The following is a 22,526-nucleotide window of genomic DNA, read 5'->3' on the forward strand; positions in this document are numbered from 1 at the left end:
CTCCATTTATCATGATGTTGCTTATTGGTCCAGTTGTGAGGATTTTTGTTTTCTTTATGTTGAGGTGTAATCCATACTGAAGGCTGTGGTCTTTGCTCTTCATCAGCAAGTGCTTCAAGTCTTCACTTTCAACAAGCAAGGTTTCATCAGCATATTGCAGGTTGTTAATGAGTCTTCCTCCAATCCTGATGCCACATTCTTCTCCATATAGTCCAGCTTCTTGGATTTACTCAGCATACAGATTGAATAAGTATGGTGAAAGGATACAACCCTGGCACACACCTTTCCTGACTTTAAACCACACAGTGTCCCCTTGTTCTGTCTGAATGACTGTCTCCTAGTCTATGTACAGAGATGACTAATAAATTTTAGAATGTTATTTAAATGGATTATTGTAATCCTAGGAGAACAGTCAATATGTTACAATCCCATTAACAATTATTTTAAATAATAGTATAATATTTGCAAATGCATGGATTAAAATCTAGAAAAATAAGCAGTTTAACAGGGGTTTGTTAAGGAGCCCTGGTGGCACAACTGTTAAGCGCTAGGCTGCTAACCAACAGGTCAGCGGTTCAAACCCACTAGCTGCTCCAAAGGAGAAAAGACCTGGCGATCTGCTCCCGTAAAGATGACAGCCTTGGAAGCCCTACATGGGGCAGTGCTACTCTGTCCTATAGGGTTGCTCAGTCGGAATCCACTCAACGGCATACAACAATAGTGGTTTGTTGGGGTCAGGGAATGTGTGATTAGGGGGGAATCTTTCCCTAAGTATGAAATACAGTCTGTGTGATTTGTATTACTTTTGTAATCAGAAAAAAAAAAAGACGACGAAAAAATGATGTGGGTTCAGATGTACACACTTAAATAATTAAGAAACAGGCATTCTGAGCTAGGTTTGGCTCGTTTTAAGTCAAAATATTATCTTCCTGAGATAAAATGCAGAAGACATGTGCTAACATAACTGGACTTGCAGTGAGTTAAACGAAGAAGATGGTGAATCCAAGTCAACTTGGAGAGGAATCCATGGTCATACTCCAAAAGCTTGACTACTGGGTTTGTCCTCGTGAGCACAAAGAAAAATGCATGGTTACTAAAGCTGTGACTAGCTGGTAGATTTTACAGTAACTAGATACCAACACAGTCTGGGCCAAGTTCAGGCACATTTCTGCAATGTTATCATTTGTTGCTTGCTTCTCTCCATATTCCTTACCTTACAGGACCATGTAGCTAATAAAAATGGTACTTATGAGACCTATGCAGAGAAATGTTTATGTTACAAGATGAAGTGAAATAATAAAATTGTCAGTTGCATCCACGTTGTAACTATAGTTATTTCTATTTAAAAGAAAAGGCCTGTATATACAGCCAATGCTTGCAAGGAAACATGGAAAATAAACAGCTGCTATTAAAAGGATGTTGGGATTCTGAGTTATTTTTGTCTTAAAAAAAGTATTCATGGTTATGTTGGTGCAGCAAATAACGAAGAGAACCATTACACTTACGACGCGGAGGTCTTCGATACGTTTTTCAAGCAGCACAGGCAGACCCTCTGGGAGCGTGGGTACCAGCTTGGGCATAACCTGAGAGGCGCAGGCTGGATGGGCAGTGCTTCCATTCTCTCCCCCTGACTCAGACAGGGGGCTGCCATCAGAAGCAGCATCCAGTAATCTGTCAAAGTCAAAATCATCTAGCATCTCAAGGGCATTCTCCGCTTCCTGAAACAGTTCATGTTCATTTGTGCTAACAAAAATGGGGAGGTCTGGATCGGCACCGCTCAGGTTTAAGTCCGAGACGTCATTTCCCAACGCAACAGTGGCAGAGGGGGGCTTATTCAGAGAAGAGGTCTGTAAGGTCACTGGGACTTTGGGATTAGATTCCTTCTTCAATGCATCCTTCTCTTTCTGAAATTTCCGGATCATGGCAGCTAGAGAAAGGGAATCTTTATAACGTTTCTTCTTTTTTTCAGACTTGTGTGAATTTAGAGCCACAACTCTGTGAAGAAAGAAAATGAACAGTTAAGCTATGAATGATTTTGAAGGTTAAATTCCTGTATAAATAAGCAGGCAGAGAATTAAAATAATCACTTGACAGGTGGCAAAGCAAACTGCTCTCACCTTAATTTCTCATTAAATTATACATTTCTAATAGCATCTTCTTAAACATTACCTGGATTAAGTCACCTATGAAAGGCAGACTGTAAACGGCCAATACAGTGATGAAAGGAAGAAGGTCAACAGAAACAAAACTGAATGTAGCTCAGGTTTATTGACGTATACACTTACTCTACAGTTATCGATATGGTTAGGTTCCAAACAGCAGGTTGTTACATGAAAATGGAGGATGACCACATCAGATCACAAAATGGAGGATTGCTATACCATTATATAACTGCCAAACCACTGAGAATCGTGGCTCAGCCAGGTTGACACATAACCTTAACCATCACAGCCAGCGTTACTCTCACCTCGCACCTCCGTGTTCATTACTGTCAGATATACGTCGTTAACGTGCAAAACAGTTGTATGTATTTTTTACTATTGTTGTAAATGCGAAATGTCAGATAACGAGACAGTCGGTAAGTGAGGAGTAGGTGTACTAAGTTACAATGAAATGTTCACATTCTTTAGCATATCTATAAAGTAGTCACCTGAAGAATGAACTAAGTAAAGAAATGCACTTTTGCTGAAAACAGGTTTGCCTTATAACCAGGAAGCCCACACTGTATGCCTTCAAACCAGTACCCAGGGTGGTCTGTGCTTCAAACTACCACAGAAACAAAAACCCTCCTGTATCTGAGAATCTTTATCTACCATGCCATGTCTCCCTAGATCCTATCCTATCTGCTAGTAACTGCAGATCATATTTCACTTCCATTTCAGTAAGAGGAACAGCAGCGTTAGGCAATCAGTTAGATATGTGTAATTTTCAATGACAACACGTTCCCTACTGAAACTATGAGGGAAGGGTGGTCTCAGTTGAGCCATTACTTCTAAGGAATCGTCTCCAAATCCCACAGCTTAGATGGTTTCGTGTATACTAAAAAAAACAAACAACAACCAAACCTATTGCTGTTGAATCAATTCCGACTCAGAGTGACCCTACAGGAAAGAGTAGAGCAGTCCCATAATTTCCAAGGCCATAATCTTTATGGAAAGAAGCACTGGTTTCTCAGTGGTTAAACACTTGGATGCTAACCGAAAGGTCAGCCGTTTGAACCCACCAGTCACTCCACGGGAGAAAGATGTGGCAGTCTGCTTCTGTAAAGATTACAGCCTAGGAAATGCTATAGGGCAATTCTACTCTGTCCTATAAGGTTACTATGAGTCGGAATCAACTCGTTGGCAATGGATTTTTTTTTTTAATCTTTACAGAAGCAGACCACCACATGTTTCTTCTGCAGAGTAGCTGGTGGGTTCAAACCACTGACTTTTTGGTTAGCAGCCAAGCGCTTAACCATGGCACCATGAGGGCTCCTTTGATGTACACTACAGGACCTAAAAGATTAGTAGTACCTTGCAGGCAGGCCCATGTTTCATGTATTGCAATCCACCAAAATCTAATCTAGAACAGTGCCTGGTATATAGCAGGTGATCAATAAGTATTGCTGAATCAGTAACTTATAAAGTTGAGGAACGGATAAATTCGATAGAAGGCATTACTATAGCTTTTGTCCCTAAAGAAGTCTGACTGTAAATCATAAACATTTAAGTCAACCACGTACGATTTTTTCCTTAATAATTTCATGAGTCAAGGGTCACTAAAATTCCAGGCTTATTAGAAGGGGAGAAATACCTCCCTACATCAACCTTTTGGATAGTGATAGCTCCAAATTCACATGCAACTCCCCTGCTACAAAGGGGAGGAAAATCCAGCCCTTCACAAGTTTCTTTCTCTTAGTTTGGCAAAAAAAGTCAGAGACAAGAGCAGGCAATTGGTAATTTTATGATTGCATGGTACAAACATTTTATTCTTTTGACTTAAAGTTTTTGAGAAATTGTTTGGTTTTTAGAGGCAATATGGTTACTTAAAATCACAAGCTTTAAGAAAGGCTAAATAAAATCAATGAAATTTTTAATATTAAAAGAACCCCAAGTCATTCAAATGTTGCCTACCGCCCATACTCAACCCCTAGGCTTTCAAGCTTAGTTTCAATACCGTAAGATTAAAACAATTTGTTCCATGTTTATACCATCTTCTCAAACTGATTCTGGGTAGTAAAAAGTTGTAATGAGCAAAGTACTCAATGAACCCATCTATAAATTTGATCTAAATCACTGTCTGAGTCTCTATGATGTCAAAGCCTTCTACTTATTAATAAATGCTACAATATTACCAAAATTATTACAATAGGCCATTGATATCTATAAATACTATACTAAATTAGACCCAGCTTAAACGGGATGAATTGGTGCTGAATCTGTCCTTCTAGTAAGGTTGTCATCCTGTGACACTGGTCCCTTCTCACACGTTTAATTCAACATACCCCAGTTGTTTGGGTACTTTTTTTCTTGGCTTCTTCTCCTTTTCTCCTTCCTCTTTCCGCTTCCGCTTCTTCATCTCAATATCATCTTTTACTTTGGAAACCTGCAAAATGAACAGAGAGTGCACACTCATCTACATACCAGTGTTTTACTCGCTGATGCTAGCCATCCGGTATCCCAGCCAGTGGTTCATTTCACCTTCAGTGGGCCTTAACGATCGCTTGTTGAAAGTGCAGATCCTTGGAGCCCATGAATCAAACCCCTGGTTTTGATTCAGTTGTATGGGGTAGGCCCTGGTAGTCTTCATTTTTGACAAACAATCTGGTGATTCTGGTGCAAGTAGTCTTTGGACCACACTTCAGAAAACCTTTATCTAAGGTCACTCATCTATCCAATTCCCAAATATTGTATCCACAAATTCTATAGTTTGCTTTACAAATTACATCTTAGGAAAGGTAACAGGGCTATTAACAATCATTTCTATACCAAGTCTTAATTTCCTAGAAATAGTAGATTATTAGACCACAAATGCAGAGAGGTTTAAAAGAAAACATAACCCTACGGTGATCCAAATACCTAATCTTTCCTTCTCTACATACTTTTATTTTAAAGCATGTAATTAACTATAGATTCATTAACCAACGGTTAGCATTTTATTTTTCTTCACATGCACAGCTGTAGCACAAGTAAAACTAAAAGTATATACATCCAATTAATTAAATGTTCTGAGTACTGTTGCAATGTCGGACACACTCACTTTAGGTGGCTTGTGCTTTTGGTTGTCGGTAATATCTTCCTCTTCAGTGTCTGAAGCCTGACGAAACTGGAGAGTGCCAGTGTTGATGTAAAAGCCGCCATATTTTGTGGTTAGAGAAGCAGGAACTAATTCGTCATACTAGGTTAAAAAAAAAGTTTCAGATTCATCCTATTGTCTTTAATTCTGAAGTAAATATATGTCAAAGAAACTCATTCACCATGTCAGGATCTTCCTCAAATCTCAATTGGAAAACTGATGTCACAAATGACTGCAATAAAAGATGTTTGTTATATCTATTATCACTGCAGCATTATTCACAACAGCAAGAACATGGAAACAGCCTAAGTGCCCTTCAACAGATGAATGGGTAAGCAAACTGTGGTGCAGACATACAATGGAATACTGTGCAACCATAAAGAACAATGACGAGCCTGTGAACATGGATGGATCAGGAAGACATAATGCTAAGTGAAACAAGTCAATCACATAATGACAAGTATTACATAACCCTTCTTTTATAAGAAGACCAAAAAAAAATATATACATACACACACACACACACACACACACACACACAATGTTCACTGGTGGTTACCGGGGGAAGGGGGAATCACTCTCTAGATCATAGATACTTGTTATTTTTGGTGATGGGAAAAGTAGCACAGAATGTGGATGTAAGGAGCATACCCTGACCAAAGTAAACAATGCCACTAAGAAGCACACAAGAGAAAAGGATGTTTGTGCTAAAGAATATGACATATATCGTTTGGCAACCACACCAACAATCAAAAAAAAAAAAGCACACAGTCACATATGTAGGTGTACAGTGTATAGGCATATATGTGTACAGGTAGGTAAAGATGAATACCTACATGTGCACCGATAGAAGTATCTATAGGTACATGTATGTACACATGTGTATGCATGCATATATATTCACAGAGGACACAGTCACAGATACTTCTCAGACATAACCAAACATCTTGTGAGAATGGTTTTCTGAGTTTGAAGGCTTAGGACCTTAGTCTCATGGGACAACTCAGTCAACTGGCATTACAAAATTCACACTCTGCATCCTAGGGAGGCAAGTAGTCTCTGGGGTCTTAAGAGCTTGCAAGCAGCCATCTAAGGTACAACTACTGGTCTCTACTCTTCAAGAGCAAAAGAGAAAGAAGGAAACCAAAGTCTCAGGGAAGAAACTAGTCTACAGGGCTGACAGTCTACGCAAACCACAACCTTATCTACCATGAGACCAGAAGAACTAGATGGTGCCCAGCTACCACTACCACTACAACAAGCGTTCTGATCAGGGTCACAATAGATGGACCCTGACAGAACAGGAGAAAAACACAGAACAGAACTCAAATTCTTAAAAAGTCCAGATTTAATGGACTAGTTGAGACTAGAGGACTCCGTGAGACTATCGCCCTGAGATACTCTTTAAACCTTGAACCAAAACTATCCCGAGGTCACCTTTTAGCAAAATAACAGACTGGCACACAAAATAAAGGATATTACCCATGAGTACCAAAACCAAAACCTGTTGCCATCAAGTCGATTCCGACTCATAGCAACCCTACAGGACAGAGAAGAACTGCCCCACAGGGTTTCCAAGGAGTGCCTGGTGGATTCGAACTGCCAACCTTTCGGTTAACAGCCAAACTCTTAACCGCTGTGCAACCAGGGTTTCCACCCATGAGTACCGTACTCCATTAAAAAACCATCTGTGTAAGACCAAGAGGTCAAAAATTACTCTAAAGCAAAGATGAGAAGATAAGGGGCAGGGAAACTAGAGTACTGGAAATGGAACAACTAGAATGCAATTAAAGAGAATGCTGACACATCATGAAAAATGTAACTAATGTCACAATAATCTGTGTAGAAACTGTCAAATGGGAACCTAATTTGCTGTGTAAACTTTCACCAAAAACACAACAAAATATTATTTAAAAAAAGATGTTTGGAGAAAAAGTTAATATATGGAATAAAAATTAGGTCTGATCATTAGTTATTTATCAAGAAAGGAACTTCTGGAACAATTAAGTAAATTCTAAATATATCACCTGCTGAGAAGATGTTAAGGATCATTGCTACTCTTTCTAATAACAAAAGGCTCTGATGAGACCCTGAAACAAGAACTAAACCTCAGTCATAAGAGAATAAATAGCAAAGCCATTTCTTCTGTCTTAGCTCTCAGCTTCTAAGTGGGAAAATTTTTGAAAACAATGTTTCAAAGAACTGTAGCATGTAGGTGCTTCAAAGGAGAAAATCACTGCCCAGGTCTGTAGGCACACACCACTGAGGGTATACTCTGAGCTGGGCACTGCTCACCGCAAGGGTATCGACTGTCTGTGTCAGACTGATGGCCTGAGCCCGAAGGAAACCTCACGTCCTCAAAGCCCAGATCAGAATGTTTATCATTCTCTTACCTGATGAAGAGGGACAAAAGGAAAACATTAAACAAAGGCCAATCTTAACTGATGGAAGGGGTTCCTAGTGAGAGAGGAAAAAGGAACTACTTATCTAACAATAGCAAGATACCTGCTACCTGGGGTCCCTACACTGGGGGCATTTCAAGTTATATAACTAATCTTTAAGAAAGGCAGGTTTTTGAGGAAAATTCTGTTTTTTTTCATTTTCTTTTTATTATTGTACTTTAAATGAAGTTTACATTTCAAGCTAGTCTCCCATACAAAATTTTTATACATACATTGTTATGTGACCCTAATTGCTCACCCCTTTCCACCCAATTCCACATAACCATTCAACCAGCTCCTGACCCTCTTCTGCCTTCCCATCTCACCTCCAGTCAGAAGTGCCCCTTTTGTCTCTTGTATCTACTTGAGCTAAGAGGCACACTCCTCACAAGTATCACTTTATGTCCCACATTCCAGTCCAATCCCTGCCTGAAGAGTTGGCCTCAGGAATTGTTTTAGTTCTGGGCTGGCAGAGAACCCGGGGGCCGTGCTTTCCGGGGTTCCTCCAGTCTCAGTCAGACCATAAAGTCTGGTCTTCTTACTAGAATTTGAGTTCTGCACCCCACTTTTCTCCTGCTCCATCAGGGACTCTCTGTTGTGTTCCCTGTCGGGGCAGTCACTGGTGGTAGCCGGGCACCATCTAGTTCTTCTGGTCTCAGGCTGATGAAGTCTCTGGTTTATGTGGCCCTGTCTGTCTCCTGGGCTGAGGAAAATTTCTTTACTAGAGGCAAGGAACAGACACAGCCTATAAGTTACTGTAAGAATTAAGCGTAAGTACAGAAACTGTGATTTTTAACCTGTATTCTTGTACAGTTGTGGAGAATGGAACAGGAGGGCACTGCCAGCGTAATCAGATCAAATCAAGAAGAAATGAAGTAAGCAAAAATAAATAAACAATCATAACACAGAAAAAGAAAAGACATGACGTGAATGACTTTCTCGGTACAGGTAAGACCTTACAGAAAAGGGCCGGCACCGGGTGTCCGTACAGGAATGATGTGAGGAGCGAAGGATTCAAAGTGAAAAGGCTGTAGTTGTTATTCTGAAAATGTTGAACTGTGATAAGATAAAAGCACTGGTGTTTTTTGCTTACATGTACTTGTATAACACTTTCTAATCTCCCACGCTTCTTCAAATAAATTACTGCATTTGGCCCTCATGATGCCCTCGTGAGGCAAGGCAGGCATATATTATTCCCGTTTTTTAAGTGAAAACCAGGCTCTGAGAGGTCAGGCACTGTGCCACAGCAATTCTGTTAGTCAGGGCAGAGTCACTGGCTGACTCCCAACCTATCACTGCACCAAACCCGGTCGTCACCAGGCAGATGAGGTTCTGTCGTGCTCGAGTCTGTCACGTAGTATTCTGAGCTCTCGCTATCAGGGCAGTCCTCAGAAAAATCAACTCCTCAGGCACATTCTGTCTCACTCTCTAAGCAGAATGTGTTAAGACGACATGGAATATCGAAGTGGAGACTCAGAAGGCCTGGATTTAGATGGCTACCTATTGTGATCCAGGGCAAATCACGTAACCTCAATTGCGGGGTTGTAAAATGGGGACAATACTTAACTTCACAAGGCTCTAGTGAAATTTAAAAGAGCGAACCTAAATAAAAGTGTTACTCAGCCTGGTATTATTATTTACTACTAATAAAGAATAAACGTGGGACTAAAAAGAAACTTCAAAAACATTTATTTTCAGGTATTTGTAGTATCTTCACTCTCTATGGAATACTACACAAACACTGAAAGCGTACTGACAGTACAATCAGTGGGAAGAACAGAGAATAATGTTGTCCGTGACTACACAATCGTGTTGTATCATTGTTTTATGTCTGAATTACTTCATAAAAACAACCAATGAATCTGCTAAGGGCAGTGATGCTAAATCATCTTGCAGGTCCATAAACAACCTGTATTTTAGTTCAATCTCCTCCTGTAAAACAGGGACCTACCTATCTTGTCCTATATATGTCAGAAATGAATTACAGAATCTGACAACTTAAATCTACAAAATCTATCCTTATTTTACTAAAATAGTGGCTTTTAAATTTTCTTCACCACAACTCAGAGTGGAAAATACATCACACATCAAAATGCAGTGCATAGGCATGCACACACACAAATAAAATCAAAAGTATTTAATCTCATGACCAGTGATGTACTCTGGTAGCTTCTATTCTATTCTATTCCAGCTCACTTTCTTTAAAAATGCTGGTCACATTCTCTAAATTGATATGTAATCCAATTATGGGTTACAAAAACCAGTTTGAAAAACACTTTATTCAAATATTGTGAATGCTACAAAAGAAGATATTAAAAATGTTATTTATGTAAGCCTAAATACATGCAATGCCCATTTACATCTAGCTGAGTTCTCCCTTGGGTAATTTAGAATTCAGAATCTCCCTTCCATAGAATCATGCAATGCTTACACTGATATTAATGCTTTACACTTGCTTTATGCTTTTCAGAGCAGGTTTATATACACTGTCTTACTTGAGCCACAGAATAATTCTGGGGGGCAAGCAGGCCACAGCAGGGAACACTCGGTGATGCTAAAGGACTTGCTTCGTGGATATTTTCACCACCACACACACGAAAGATACTTAAAAAGAAAAAAAGACTTTCTCCAGGTCATAGGACAAATGAGAAACCGAGTCAGGACCAGAATCTAAGTCTTCTGACTTGAGCTCAACTCAAAGAGTTCCAAATCAAGGACAAGACCCTTGAAGACATCCCATGCCCTAACTTACTGGCTGACAAACTTCTTGGTAACAGGAAGCCCTCTCCACTCCAAAGGGCACTGGCCATATTTTACAGCTGCCAACCAGGTTGCCTGGTATGGTGAAGCCATTTATGTCAGGACAGCAGAAACAATGTAGGAGTATGAGAGGGCACCCAGTGTGCCTCCGCGCAAAGTCCTTCCCACTACTACACGCTCTGTCATCATCCATACAACCAAGCACTATAGCGACAGGAAAAAGACGTGCTAATTGTAGGTAGCGTTTCACAGCCCCCCAGCCCCCTTAGCGTCACTTTCTGTGCCTCCTAATTAATCACTCACGCTGCAAGGCTATCCTAAGGGCAGGGTTTAGATGACTCTAGTATTGGAAGAATGTCAGAACATATATCTCACCTATCCCAAACCATGGCATGCCCTCATTCATTTACTATGTGATCAACAGACTGCTGCAGGCTCTAAATGCTCGTCATTTTATAAGAAAAAAAGGATTCCAAAGGAAAAGCTGTAGGGTTTAATCAAAATAAACTGGCAATAAAGGCTGGCACTCGATCAACTGCCATTATACTAAGGCACAGCAGCAGTAAACAATTAAATACATTCTAAAGATGTCTGCGAGATTAACTTCAACCCAGTAGCACCAATTTTCAAGATCACATGGTTCTCATTGAGAAGTTATTTCAAAATACACCTAGCCAAGTTTGGGAACACCAATAAAAATTCAAGATACACCCTGTGACCAATAAATTTCCAAAAATAGAAATTCATCCTGCATATGTATTTGCTCTCTATAAATATACTGCACACGTTTACTCAAGTACACAAAGATAAATGTGCACAGATGCTCAATTATTTGTAAGTGTATAAAGCTGTACACAATCTAAATGTGCATCAACAGGGAATAGATTTAATAAATTACACAACACAGATCTATTCTCTAACAGCCATTAGAAGGGACAGATCTATGTGCTAATGTGAAACTAACATTAAATTACATTATGTAAGGGGATGGAGTTAGGGGGTTGCTGGCTGATCAGCACAAACTTTGATACCTTGGCCATCGACGTACATAAATTTTTCCTAGATTCAAATTGAATGTTACCTTCTCATCTGGCTTCTACTACTTTAAACTCTTTCTGCTAGCTGCTTCTCTCCAAACCTGAATATGCTTATCTTAGATAAGTGGGACTTGACATACAAAGATAACATTTTCACTTTAGGAAATTTTTTTTTCTGTATAATTACAGGAAAATTGTGTGTCAATGGAATTTTCGAATAAGTTAATACTTAATATGTAGAACGAGTGAAATTAAAATGTGGGATACATAAAATATATATATACAGAAAAGCTAAGGTTAAAAATATATGTACTATGACCTCATTTGTGTTAGCATTTATAAAGGGTATACAGGTACATGTTTACAACACATGGAAATTTTTGGATGACCACACAAGCTTAATAGTGCTTACCTTTTGCGAGTGAGACTTTTGGGGTACTTCTGCTTTCTACTTCATACCCTCTTGTACATTACTGTTGTTTTACCATAAGCATATATTGTTTTATAATTTAAAAAAACCAAAAAATAAAACCTCAAACAGCAAAAATCTCTTATTTAGGCCTTACCTCCAGAAATTCTAATTTAGCATGTTTGGTTCAAGACAAGTACATCAACAGTCCTGCCCCCAACTGAGAATCATCAGTCTAATGCAATGGTTTTCAGCATCTGGCTATAACTTTCTCCTGCCTTTTTCTTTTTTTCCCAAAACAGTTTTTTGTTATCAGTTAGGGCAAGAAGTAGCTCATGAAATCAATACTAATCACACAAGTCTGAAAACTAAAGAACTAAAGAGACTCTTTCAGGAATCCTGGAATGGAACTCAGCATATTCAAAACCATGGTCTAGCAGAGGGCTCGGCAAACTCCAGCCCATGGGCCAAATCTGGTCTGCTGTTTGTTTTTCTACAGACTGACACCTAAGGATGGTTTTGCATTTTTAAATGGCTGGAAAAAATCAAAAGAAGACCAATATTTGTGGCATGGAAAAATTATACGAAATTTAAATTTCAGCATCCAAAAATAAAGTTTTACCGGAACATAGCCACACTCTTCGACGTATTGTCTATGGCTACTCTCACGCCACAATGGCAGAGGTGAGCTGTGACACAGGCCACTTGAACCACAAAGCCTAAAATACATACTATCTGGCTCTTTACAGAAAAAGTCTGTCGAATCCTGGTCTAGTATAATCATGTAAGAATGACTCATCATGGGCCCACCCAACATTAAAAATTTTTAAATCCACCAAACCCACTGCCGTCGAGTCGATTTCGACTCATACCGACCCTAGAGGACAAAGGAGAATTGCCCCACAGGGTTTCCAAGGAGCAGCTGGTGGATTTGAACTGCAGAACTTTTGGTTAGCAGCCGAGCTCTTAACCACTGCACCACCAGGGCTCCTTTAAATTCATAGCATCCTTTAAAAAAAAGAAAAGAGTGACAAATCTTTAAGCAGTGAAAATGGCTTTAAAAAGTACAAGCAAAAACATTCATTGAGCTATTATAGTTAGTTTACCCTTCATTTCTACTATCCCAAACAAACAAAGAATTTGCGGTTATATTAAAGATACATTACTCACAGCCTCTGAGTTATCAATAAACGGGTCTGTCTCATCATAGCCAAAGCCTATATCAATTAAATCTTGTAGCCGATCCTTCCGGTGTTTACGGGGTTTCCCACCCTGCAAAGAACAGATACGTTAGACTGACCCGGTACTCACACTGTTTCCAGGAAGTTACAAAATATCTGTTAGAAGAATTCCAAATAATTTTTGTAGATCATCTCCCCTCCAAGAGTTTAACTTCTCTGACACCTTGAATGTAAATTGCACTCAATGACTTCCTTCCAAAGAGTACAGCATGGAAAACCACAACAAAAAATTAGCTGCTGTCAAGTTGATTCCGACTCACGGTGACCCTCATGTATTAGAGTAGAACTGCACTCCACGGGCTTTTCGGTGGCTGAGTTTTCGGGAGTCAGTTCTACTCTGACAAGGGGAGGTTTCTAGGAAATTCGAGTTATTCTATTGAGAAAATGTAACACACAAGCAATTAAGTACATGAAGGACTGTTTCACCCTAAAAAAAAAAAGAGGGCTTAAGAAGTACATAAAATCCCACAGAAGAACACTAATAAAGAAGACTAGACCTGCTACATATTAACCATATTTAAATTTACAGGAGTTAAAACAGACATTGCATGAATATAAGAATAAACAGATTGATAGAACTGTTCATAAACCTACACGAGTATGTAAGAATTTAAGATGAAAAAGGCAGCATTATAACCCAATGGAGAGCAATTACCATAATAAATCAAATAAATGCAATTAAAGTAAGAGACCAATTTCTATCAAATCATAAACTTTTAAAATTCTGGCAAGATGGAGAAGAAATAGGAATGAGTAAACATTTGTGATAAGGGGACACTAATAAAGCCCTTTTGGGAAATAATCTGAAAGCATCTGCCAAGAGACATTTCCAAACTCTTACATTTTCTTCTTTTGCCTCTTTTATGTTTTGCAAATTTTCTATGAGGTATTACTATCATAATGGAAATACGTTAACATACTTTAAAAAATTATCTTAATTAACCCAATAATTCTACTCCTAAGTTATGCAGCCCATTTCTAAGCACTACTTAGAAGGAATTCACATTTAAGTATGAAAAGTCCTTGTCCTCAAGGAACTGAAAACAAAACAGTCTACTCAGCAAATGTAGTATCGAGGTCCTACCACAGGGCACAGGCTGTGCTGTGTATTAGGGACACAGCAATGAAGACAGACATGGTTTCCAGCCTTCGTGGATTTTACAGTGAGGCAGAGGAGAAAAAGTGAACAAATAATGACAGCCACGATAAATGACAGAAAGGAAAAACACAGGTTGTACAGACAGCTTTGAACAGAGGGCCTAATCCAGGCTTCCTGAAGACATGTATGCACAGACAAGGATGAGTGGAGTTAAGCCGTTTGTGGAAGCTGCTGAAGGAGTTAGAACTGGAAGGAACCTGAAAGACTGGCTACTGCCGTCGTGTGGGACCACAGGTCAGGAGGAGGTCAGTCAGAAAAGCAATCAGAGATCTGCAGTGCTCATGATGATAGCCAGCACTCATGAGTGCTGACTTTGCATTAGACCCTAGACTAAAGAGCTATTATTTCACATTTGCCAAATGCAAAAAAACTAACATTGAGAAAGGTCAAGTGACTTATCTGAGGCCACATGGTTAGAAAGTGGTAGAGTCAATCTTCAAACCCATGGCTATCTGACTCCAAAGTGCCATTCGAGTAAAAGTGCTAGAACAGAAGTTACAGAACCTATAGCGTCATTTTTTAGTCAAGACACTGAAATTCAACACACCAAATGGAAATCAGCGCCTCCACTGTTCTCCAAATAAGCTTCTCCCACTTGACATTCCCACTTTGTTCCTTCTGTCTTAAAACTTCATTATTAGCTAAAATTAAAAAGACAGAGGATATTAAGTGTTGACAAGGGTGTGGAGCAACTGGAACTCTCCTACATCACTGGTGGTAATCCAAAGAGATACAGCCACATTGGGAAATACTTTGGCAGTTTCTTAAAAAGTTGAACATATGCTTAAAAACTGGGAACAACTCAAACGCGTATCATCTGGTAGATAAATTGTGTACACCCATACAACAGATTACTACTCAGCAATAAAAAGGAAGGGACTACTGACAGATGCAACAAAGTGGAGAAATTCCAAAAGCATTATGCTAAGTGAAAGAAGCCAGATACATTCACAGGAATTTCTAGAAAAGGCAAAAACTGTAGTGACAGGAAACAGCCAGTGATTGCCAGGGGCCAGGGCTAGGGCGAGAGGATGGTCCACAAAGGGGGTACAAGGAGACTTTCTGGGGTGGTGGAATTGTTCTATGTCATGATCATGGTTGTGTTTGCACGACTGACTGCATTTGTCAAAATTCATCAAATCGCACATTTAAAATGGATGAGTTGTATTTATTTATATTCTACCTCAATAACGCTCATTTAAAAAAAAAAAAAACCTCTCATTATCATTTCTACCCATCGACTGTCCCCACAAACCCTTGTCCACATGACTGCTTACATCGTTTAGCTTCCTTTCCATTCCACCTGCCACTGCACTGCTGGCCCTTGTGTTTGGCTTAAATGCAACGAATGTCTTAAATAGCCTCCCCTCCCTCAAATTTATCCTGCACGATACCACCTAATTAATATTTCTAGAATATCATCTTATATCACTCCCCTGCTCAAAATGCTTCCAGAAGCACTCTACTTATTACAAGATAAATCCAAAACCCTTAATATGGCATTAAATGCCTTCTACATGTTGCCTCAAAGTACCTCTCCAACTTTTTTCTCACAATGTTCCAACTTGAACACTATGATCACTCAATCTCTCCATCCTCTCTCCCCCAAACATACCTGCTTATCTCTCCTCAAGCTCTCCCCTTATTTGGAAGAGTCTCTTACTCCTCTCTGGATCCTCCCACACTTCACAGCTGAGTCCAAGTTTTAAACCTTTTCTCCAGGAAACCTTCTAATTAAAAAAAAAAAAAAAAAAAAGGTCTTTTTCTGCTCTCCTAACATATATTTTGTCTAAACAGAACTAGCTCCCTATAAGATTTCCTGGGGAAAATTTAAAAAACAAACAGGCTCTGCTGTCATGAGTACAGTCAGACATATGCAGAAGTGCAAACAATTTATGGAAAATCAGAGATTTAGGAACATCTAAATCTAATCAAGTTGATCGATTTGTTACCATAGGAAATTCTGATTGTTGTTAACAGTTCTGGGTCCACAATCTAATGGCGGCTGGTAGATTCGAACTGCTGACCTTTTGGTTAACAGCCAAGCTCTTAACCGCTGTGCCACCAGGGCTCCATAAAATGGTTCGTACTGTTAAATTAGTAAAAGTGAATCTCATCAAGCACAGTAAACAAAATGGCTAAAGCTTTTACTTGATTATAATTGCATTAATCTGACCAAAATGCCACCCAAAAGTATAAGATCTTCACCAAGCATCATAACAATGATAGAATCATAACAATGATACAGGTATGAATTATATATACTATGACACATCCACTGAATGTTAATATTGTCATTCAAAAACAATGTTGTAGAAGAATATGTATTAATATAGACAGTAAAAAAAGCAACTGGCCAAAAGCAGTGTATAGCTTAGGCTGTTCTCAAAAAAGGCCAACACCAATGTTCACGAAGCAGCTACAAAGGTGTTCAACCTGACTGGTGATCACAGAGGCAGCATTAAAATCCCAGGACGCTGCTTTTGCAACTACACTGTCATACAAACAGTATGATCTCATTTATAAAAGACAACACAGCAACAGATGTCTATAGATAGATAACATGCTGGCAGAACAGGCAAGCAGATAACCATGCTTATTGCTACTGGGAAAGAGATATAATTGGAGACAGTGGTGAAGGATTTTGGTTTAATATGCATTATCTGAAAAAATTTTTTAATAATAGGAATGTAATCATATATTACTCAGGTGTATAAAAATTTAAAAAAAAGGACAAACGAGCACATACGTAAGCATACATTTATTGAAAAAGCTCTTGAAGGATACACATCCAACTGTCAACAGTGGGCACGCCTGGCAGTGGGCTTACAGATGGGTAGATGATTTTTATTTTCTTTTTGTTGATCTAGATTTATACATTCTTTTACAATGAACAACCACCCTTTGAAATACATGGATATGCTTACATATGCCCAATGCCCAGGGGACCTGAGAAGAGGGAGTGAGTGAGGAGTGGGAGGGAGATTTACTTTTCATTGTATTACCTTTTGTTATCTTTCGAATTTTTATTGAGTACACGTAGGTATTACCCATTCAAGAAAGTTTACTCTCCTAGGTAAATTTCAATACCTACCTTTCAGATTTTTCAACTCCTTCTTAATGGCTCTGCTTCCCAGTCCCACTGTGGGGAAAAGCTTTGGATAACCTGTATTTGACACATCCATACCTGAGCAGCTGTTTCTTAAATCCCTCCCCAACAGCCAGGGTGCCGCAGCCTTTACTCTCCATTTGCTGTCAGGCACATTCCACCTCCCTCCTTCCTCACAGAGGCCACCAGTTTTCTGGCCTTCGTTTCCTTTTCCTCACTTTTGGGCCTTTCTGGAAAAACTCATACCCTTGGTCTGCCTTCTGCCCAACCTACCCTTTTCTAGTCTCTAACCTCCAGGCCCCAAGTTATGCTAAAATTCAATGCAGTGCAAAGTGTATTATCTGAAATCAAACTTTCTGCAGCTGCCATAAAGATACACATAAATTAACTCACAGACAGCAAAATTCCCCTAAAGGAGCTCGAGATTGGCAAAGGATCCTCCTACAGCGTCTTCCCTGTGAGCCTATTCTGAAGTGCCTGCCCTCTTTGCCAGCATCCTCGAGGAGAACACTCCCCGCAGAGGGATCCAAGGCTCACCTGATGAACTCCCTGGGCCTTCACAGCTGTGGACAGCACACAGTTTACACAGTCATCTCATAAAAACACAGATTTTATTTTCTAAACAAAGAAACAAAGCCCCCCTTTAATTCTGCTAGATCTAAAATGAAAAAAAAACCTTTCAACCTACTCCTCTAGGGCACCAGTTCACTACGACTCAGACAGCCAAATATTACTTACTGAGTCATCGTTAGTACCTGCTTAACCTGATAATCAGTGCTTCACGCCAATGTAGTCTGATTACACTGTAACTCTACACTGGAAAACAAGATGGGCTTCGAACAGGGCCCCCGACTGCCTTCAGGTACTAGCAACCCTAGCCAATATCCAACAGGCACTGAGCACCTACAGTGGACACAGCATGACACCAAGAGCTCAGAAAGTCTCCAGTCTTACAATTGAGAAGAAAAAATCCCCAAGTCACAAAACTTCCCTTCTTGTCCCAGCCCTGCCACTACCTGATCTTTCTCCATCTCTGCAAATTTCCACAACCTACCTATAGAAAAGGGTGGAGTTTCGAGTTAGTGAAAAGACAGCCAAGAGGCTGACTTCAGAGGACAGAAAGGAGTATAGAGATTTCTATAATCACGGCTTACGAACGTGGGCCCTTCTGCCCAAATACCTGAGCACTGCTGATTCTCACTTGTTCCTAAGGGTCTAAGAAGGTTTAAGAGAATTTATTTAGCTCAGAGAGGCCGAGGAATTAAAAGGGCATGCCATGGCAAGTGATTACAACTGGTAACTGTAATAAAGAAATGATTATTTGAGCTGGAATTCTCTCTTGCCCTTTATGTAAGATCCCCTCGGTTCGTTTTAAAAAGGTTATTATTTTATGTTTTTACCATTTCTGTAATGCCATACTATTGCTAGTCTATAGAACCCTAAATACACTGCAATTTGTGCTTCGTAAGTAGAATGTACTTCGTGGTGGTATTAATAAGTTTGCCCAAACACACTCCTTCACCCAGAGCCCTTCCAAATTGGTCCTTTGGGACCAGACCCAACATAAGGTCAAACAGAGGAAAACCAGCCCAGGAAGCTCTAATCCCTCAGCAAGTGTGGATGATCAATTAGTACTATGAGAAACTCATATAATTCTTAAAACTCCCAGAAGGAATGCAGACAGGCTATTCTAACTAGTTGAATCAGTGTCACATTTGAGAACACGTTTTTTTAAACAAGCTACTCAACTGAATACTGTTTACTGTGAAGAAGTCACTCAGGTGAAATTACAGTTTTTCCAAGGTATTTCCATTCTTTAAAACGTATATCTAGACAAAATCAGTTTTAAAAGCAACACCAAAATAAAATACTTTTTATAAATATGCTTTGTTTCTGAGTAAAAATTGTGTTACTCCATTTGATCAACTGCTGTATTTTTAACACTGCTCAGTTACTTTTTACCAGCAAATCTACCCGATCCTCCTTTTAAAATAAACAGGAAGCTATGGGGGCTCTGGGAGGCCAAAGGTACAAAGAATGAACAGTTAGGGATGGTATTCCAAGTCTATACACTACAGAAAATAGACTGAACTCAGAGTCATAATGTGACTTCATGAATGTGAATAAATGCCGGCAGAATACACATCCTCCTCTTTGGTCACTGAGATTCCAGCAGTCTTAGCTGAGCACCTAAGCACCAGGTAACGCGCCAGGTGCGTTTACTTAGGTTACTGAATTTACAGCCAGTCTTAGGATAGCATGGTCTTTCAAGATGGCTGGGGTAACAGAGTGAGAAAAATCACAAAGAAATCTTCAACCTCCACAGGCTATCCTGTGTCCTAGAAGGCTGAGCGAACACACCTATACCCACCAAAGTAAGCCTCGTTCTCTGCTCTAGCGGGTATGAAGGCACTGGAAAACGCATACACGTACAACCTAAAAACCATCCACTGGGCTGGAAAGTGGGATAGTCAGGCTAAGCGTCTGGAGCCCTGACGCTGGGAATGGGGGATAGCTCGGGGCACCTTTAACCTGCTTCCTCCCCACAGTAACCAACAAGACTGATGGGGAGCCTACAGTGTGGCAGAAATGTCAAAACCCAGACTCAGCTATTTAGTAAGATTTATGTACAACAGCCAGTTGTGTATATTCTAGGCAAAAATCAGTACTTCATAGCCATACTGCCCTTTTCCCAAAAAACCATTTAGCAATTGGTGCTGAACACGGACTGTCACGTTACCTGAGCAGAAGAGCAATGTAACAGGAAAGAGGTCACAGGCAATAAAAATAGGACAGGATGGGGAGGAAGCCAGGAGCTCCTTTTACTATTTATTCTGTGCTCCCTATAATTTTCCTGGGTGGTGCAAATGGTTAACACACTCAGCTGCTACCTAAAAGGTTGGAGGTTCGAGTCCATCCAGAGGCACCTCAGAAGAAAGGCCTGGTTGATCTACTTCCAAAAGCTCACAGTCGTTGAGAACCTTATGGAGCACAGTCCTGCTCCGACACACACGGGTCCCCGTGAGCTGGAAACGACTAGACAGCAACTGGTAATTTCTCGTATCACTGCTTTTCAACTACCAGAACTGTCTTGCTCCTTCTTCCCAGAGCAACAGCAACAAGAGAAAGGCCACATCCTGTGTTCCATGGTCTTCCTTCCCAACTCCCTCAAGTGGCCAGCGGGCTCCACCTCCCACAGCTCCTCTCCCACACAAGCACAGCTACACGCACTACAGGACTCCAAACCCCAGGCTTGCCTCTCAGGCCTTCCAACAAACCACAGACTCACCATGAACATCACCCTCACACCCAGCCACATCCCAAAGCATCGTATTTCTCCCTCTACCTGGAAACCCCAAATGAATTTAACTCCCTCAGTTCTCTGGAACTTCCTACACACGCATTCCCCTTGACAATGGAAATGGCACGCCCTCCCACATGCCACACACCACTCTGCTGGCAGAAGAGAAAGGGCAGAATGTAAAAGCAGATGGAGCGATGAGTGAATTGTACAAGAAAAAAAACAGTGAGGCAAGTACACCAAGGTCTCAAACCAGGGCTCATGAGCTGAATGTGGCCCACGGGTGTATTGTTTGGCCCACTAGGTGTTGTTTTAATTAGAAGTGAACATTTAAAAGTGTCAAAGGAACATCCAGATTTCTGCCTTCTTTTGAGAAATGGAACAAACTGGAACTCTAAGCCAAGTTCCTGCAAAGTAACAGGAGGCGGGAGCTGAGCAGCAGTGCCCCCTCCAGATAGGACACGCGCGGTCCTCTGTGTGAGACAATCCCCACGCTTCTCCTCTACCTGGTCTGATTGGTGAGGGCCTTGTGGGCACCTGAATCGGCACCCCTGAAGGACCTTTGCTTGCTGTTGAAGCGTGATCTTTTGTGAGAGCCGAGAGCTGGATGGGATATCTTCTCCCGGGTCACTTGTGGCCCGATCATTTTCTTAAAAGATCCCAAATAATTTGTTGTGGACTTTAAGGCCACAATAGTTAAGAAGAATCTGTCAACAGTGATTGAAGGACCAAAGATAAAGGCCATGGGGAATAAAATACCTGAACTAAAAGGTCAAAATCAGTGGGGGTAGAGTCAATTAACAGAAGTTAAAACCCCACAGATGATCATGATAAAAAGTATTCCTGGTGGGTACAGAATAAGAAAAGATAAGAGTGGTTCTGTCATATCCACACGGGTGATACGTCTATGGAACTACACAGTACCTCACACTTAATTCAGCACTGTAAATATTTCAACCACTAACAATCTTACTTTCTCATCTGATGTTGACAAAAACCTCGTGCTATGAGCTGGCTGGCAGATATGATTTTCCTCTAACAGACACCAAAGCATAAAACAGCCAAGAGCCTTAGCTAAGGTCACGCAGCTAGTTAAATACAGGAAAGATCAGATTAGAACCCAGCTATCCTAACTCCCAACCCTGTGCCCCTTCCACTACAACACATTGCCTCTCCTGCCTCTCACCCACCACTCTCCCACAAAGGGAGAAAACAATTTCAGGGATTACTGAGAAACGTGGTTCCACAGGGAACTGGAGGTAGCCACCCCATGGTACTGCACCAGTCTCCAAAATTCCTTCCAGTTTCAAGAACAGACAAACCCCTCTGCTCCCTGCCGGAGCCCCAAAGGAGAATCATGCTTCTGTGGGCACTGCTGGCTCTGTGCTTCCGTGTCACCGTTGTGCCTCCCCATCACAACTGCCGCACCCCTTCAGGATGCTGTCGTTGTCAGGTGCGGTCGAGTAGATTCCAACTCACTGCAACCCCGCGTACAACAGAATGAAACACTGCCTGGTCCTGCGCCATCCTCACAATCCTTCCCATCCTTGAGCCCACTGTTGCAGGCACTGCATCAATCCATCTCATTGAGGGTCTTCCTCTTTTTCACTGACCCTCTACTTTACCAAGTGTGATGTCCTTCTCCAGGGACTGATCCCTCCTGGTAACATGTCCAAAGTATGTGAGACATAATCTTGCCATCCTTGCTTCTAAGGAGCATTCTGGCTGTACTTCTTCCAAGACAGTTTTGTTCATTCTTTTGGCAGTCCATGATATATTCAATATTCTTCGC

At 40.6% G+C, this 22,526-nt stretch overlaps 1 protein-coding gene across 4 annotated transcripts in view; it reads right to left on the minus strand.

Annotated features, from left to right (window-relative positions):
* Positions 1-22,526, minus strand: part of UBN2 (ubinuclein 2) — a 77,082-nt gene that overhangs the window by 47,085 nt on the left and 7,471 nt on the right. For 3 of the 4 annotated variants that reach the window (XM_023736892.1, XM_023736891.1, XM_023736890.1), the window contains exons 3-6: positions 13,095-13,196; positions 5,242-5,379; positions 4,487-4,587; positions 1,506-1,995 (exon numbers count right to left, since the gene is read on the minus strand). In XM_023736892.1, the coding sequence (XP_023592660.1) occupies positions 1,506-1,995; positions 4,487-4,587; positions 5,242-5,379; positions 13,095-13,196 (831 nt within the window). Of the gene's footprint in view, positions 1-1,505; positions 1,996-4,486; positions 4,588-5,241; positions 5,380-12,800; positions 12,847-13,094; positions 13,197-22,526 lie in introns of those variants that run through there. The other variant, XM_023736893.1, reaches the window with a different exon arrangement.

Source organism: Trichechus manatus, unplaced genomic scaffold, assembly GCF_000243295.1.
Source record: "Trichechus manatus latirostris isolate Lorelei unplaced genomic scaffold, TriManLat1.0 scaffold00093, whole genome shotgun sequence".
NCBI lineage: Eukaryota > Metazoa > Chordata > Mammalia > Sirenia > Trichechidae > Trichechus > Trichechus manatus.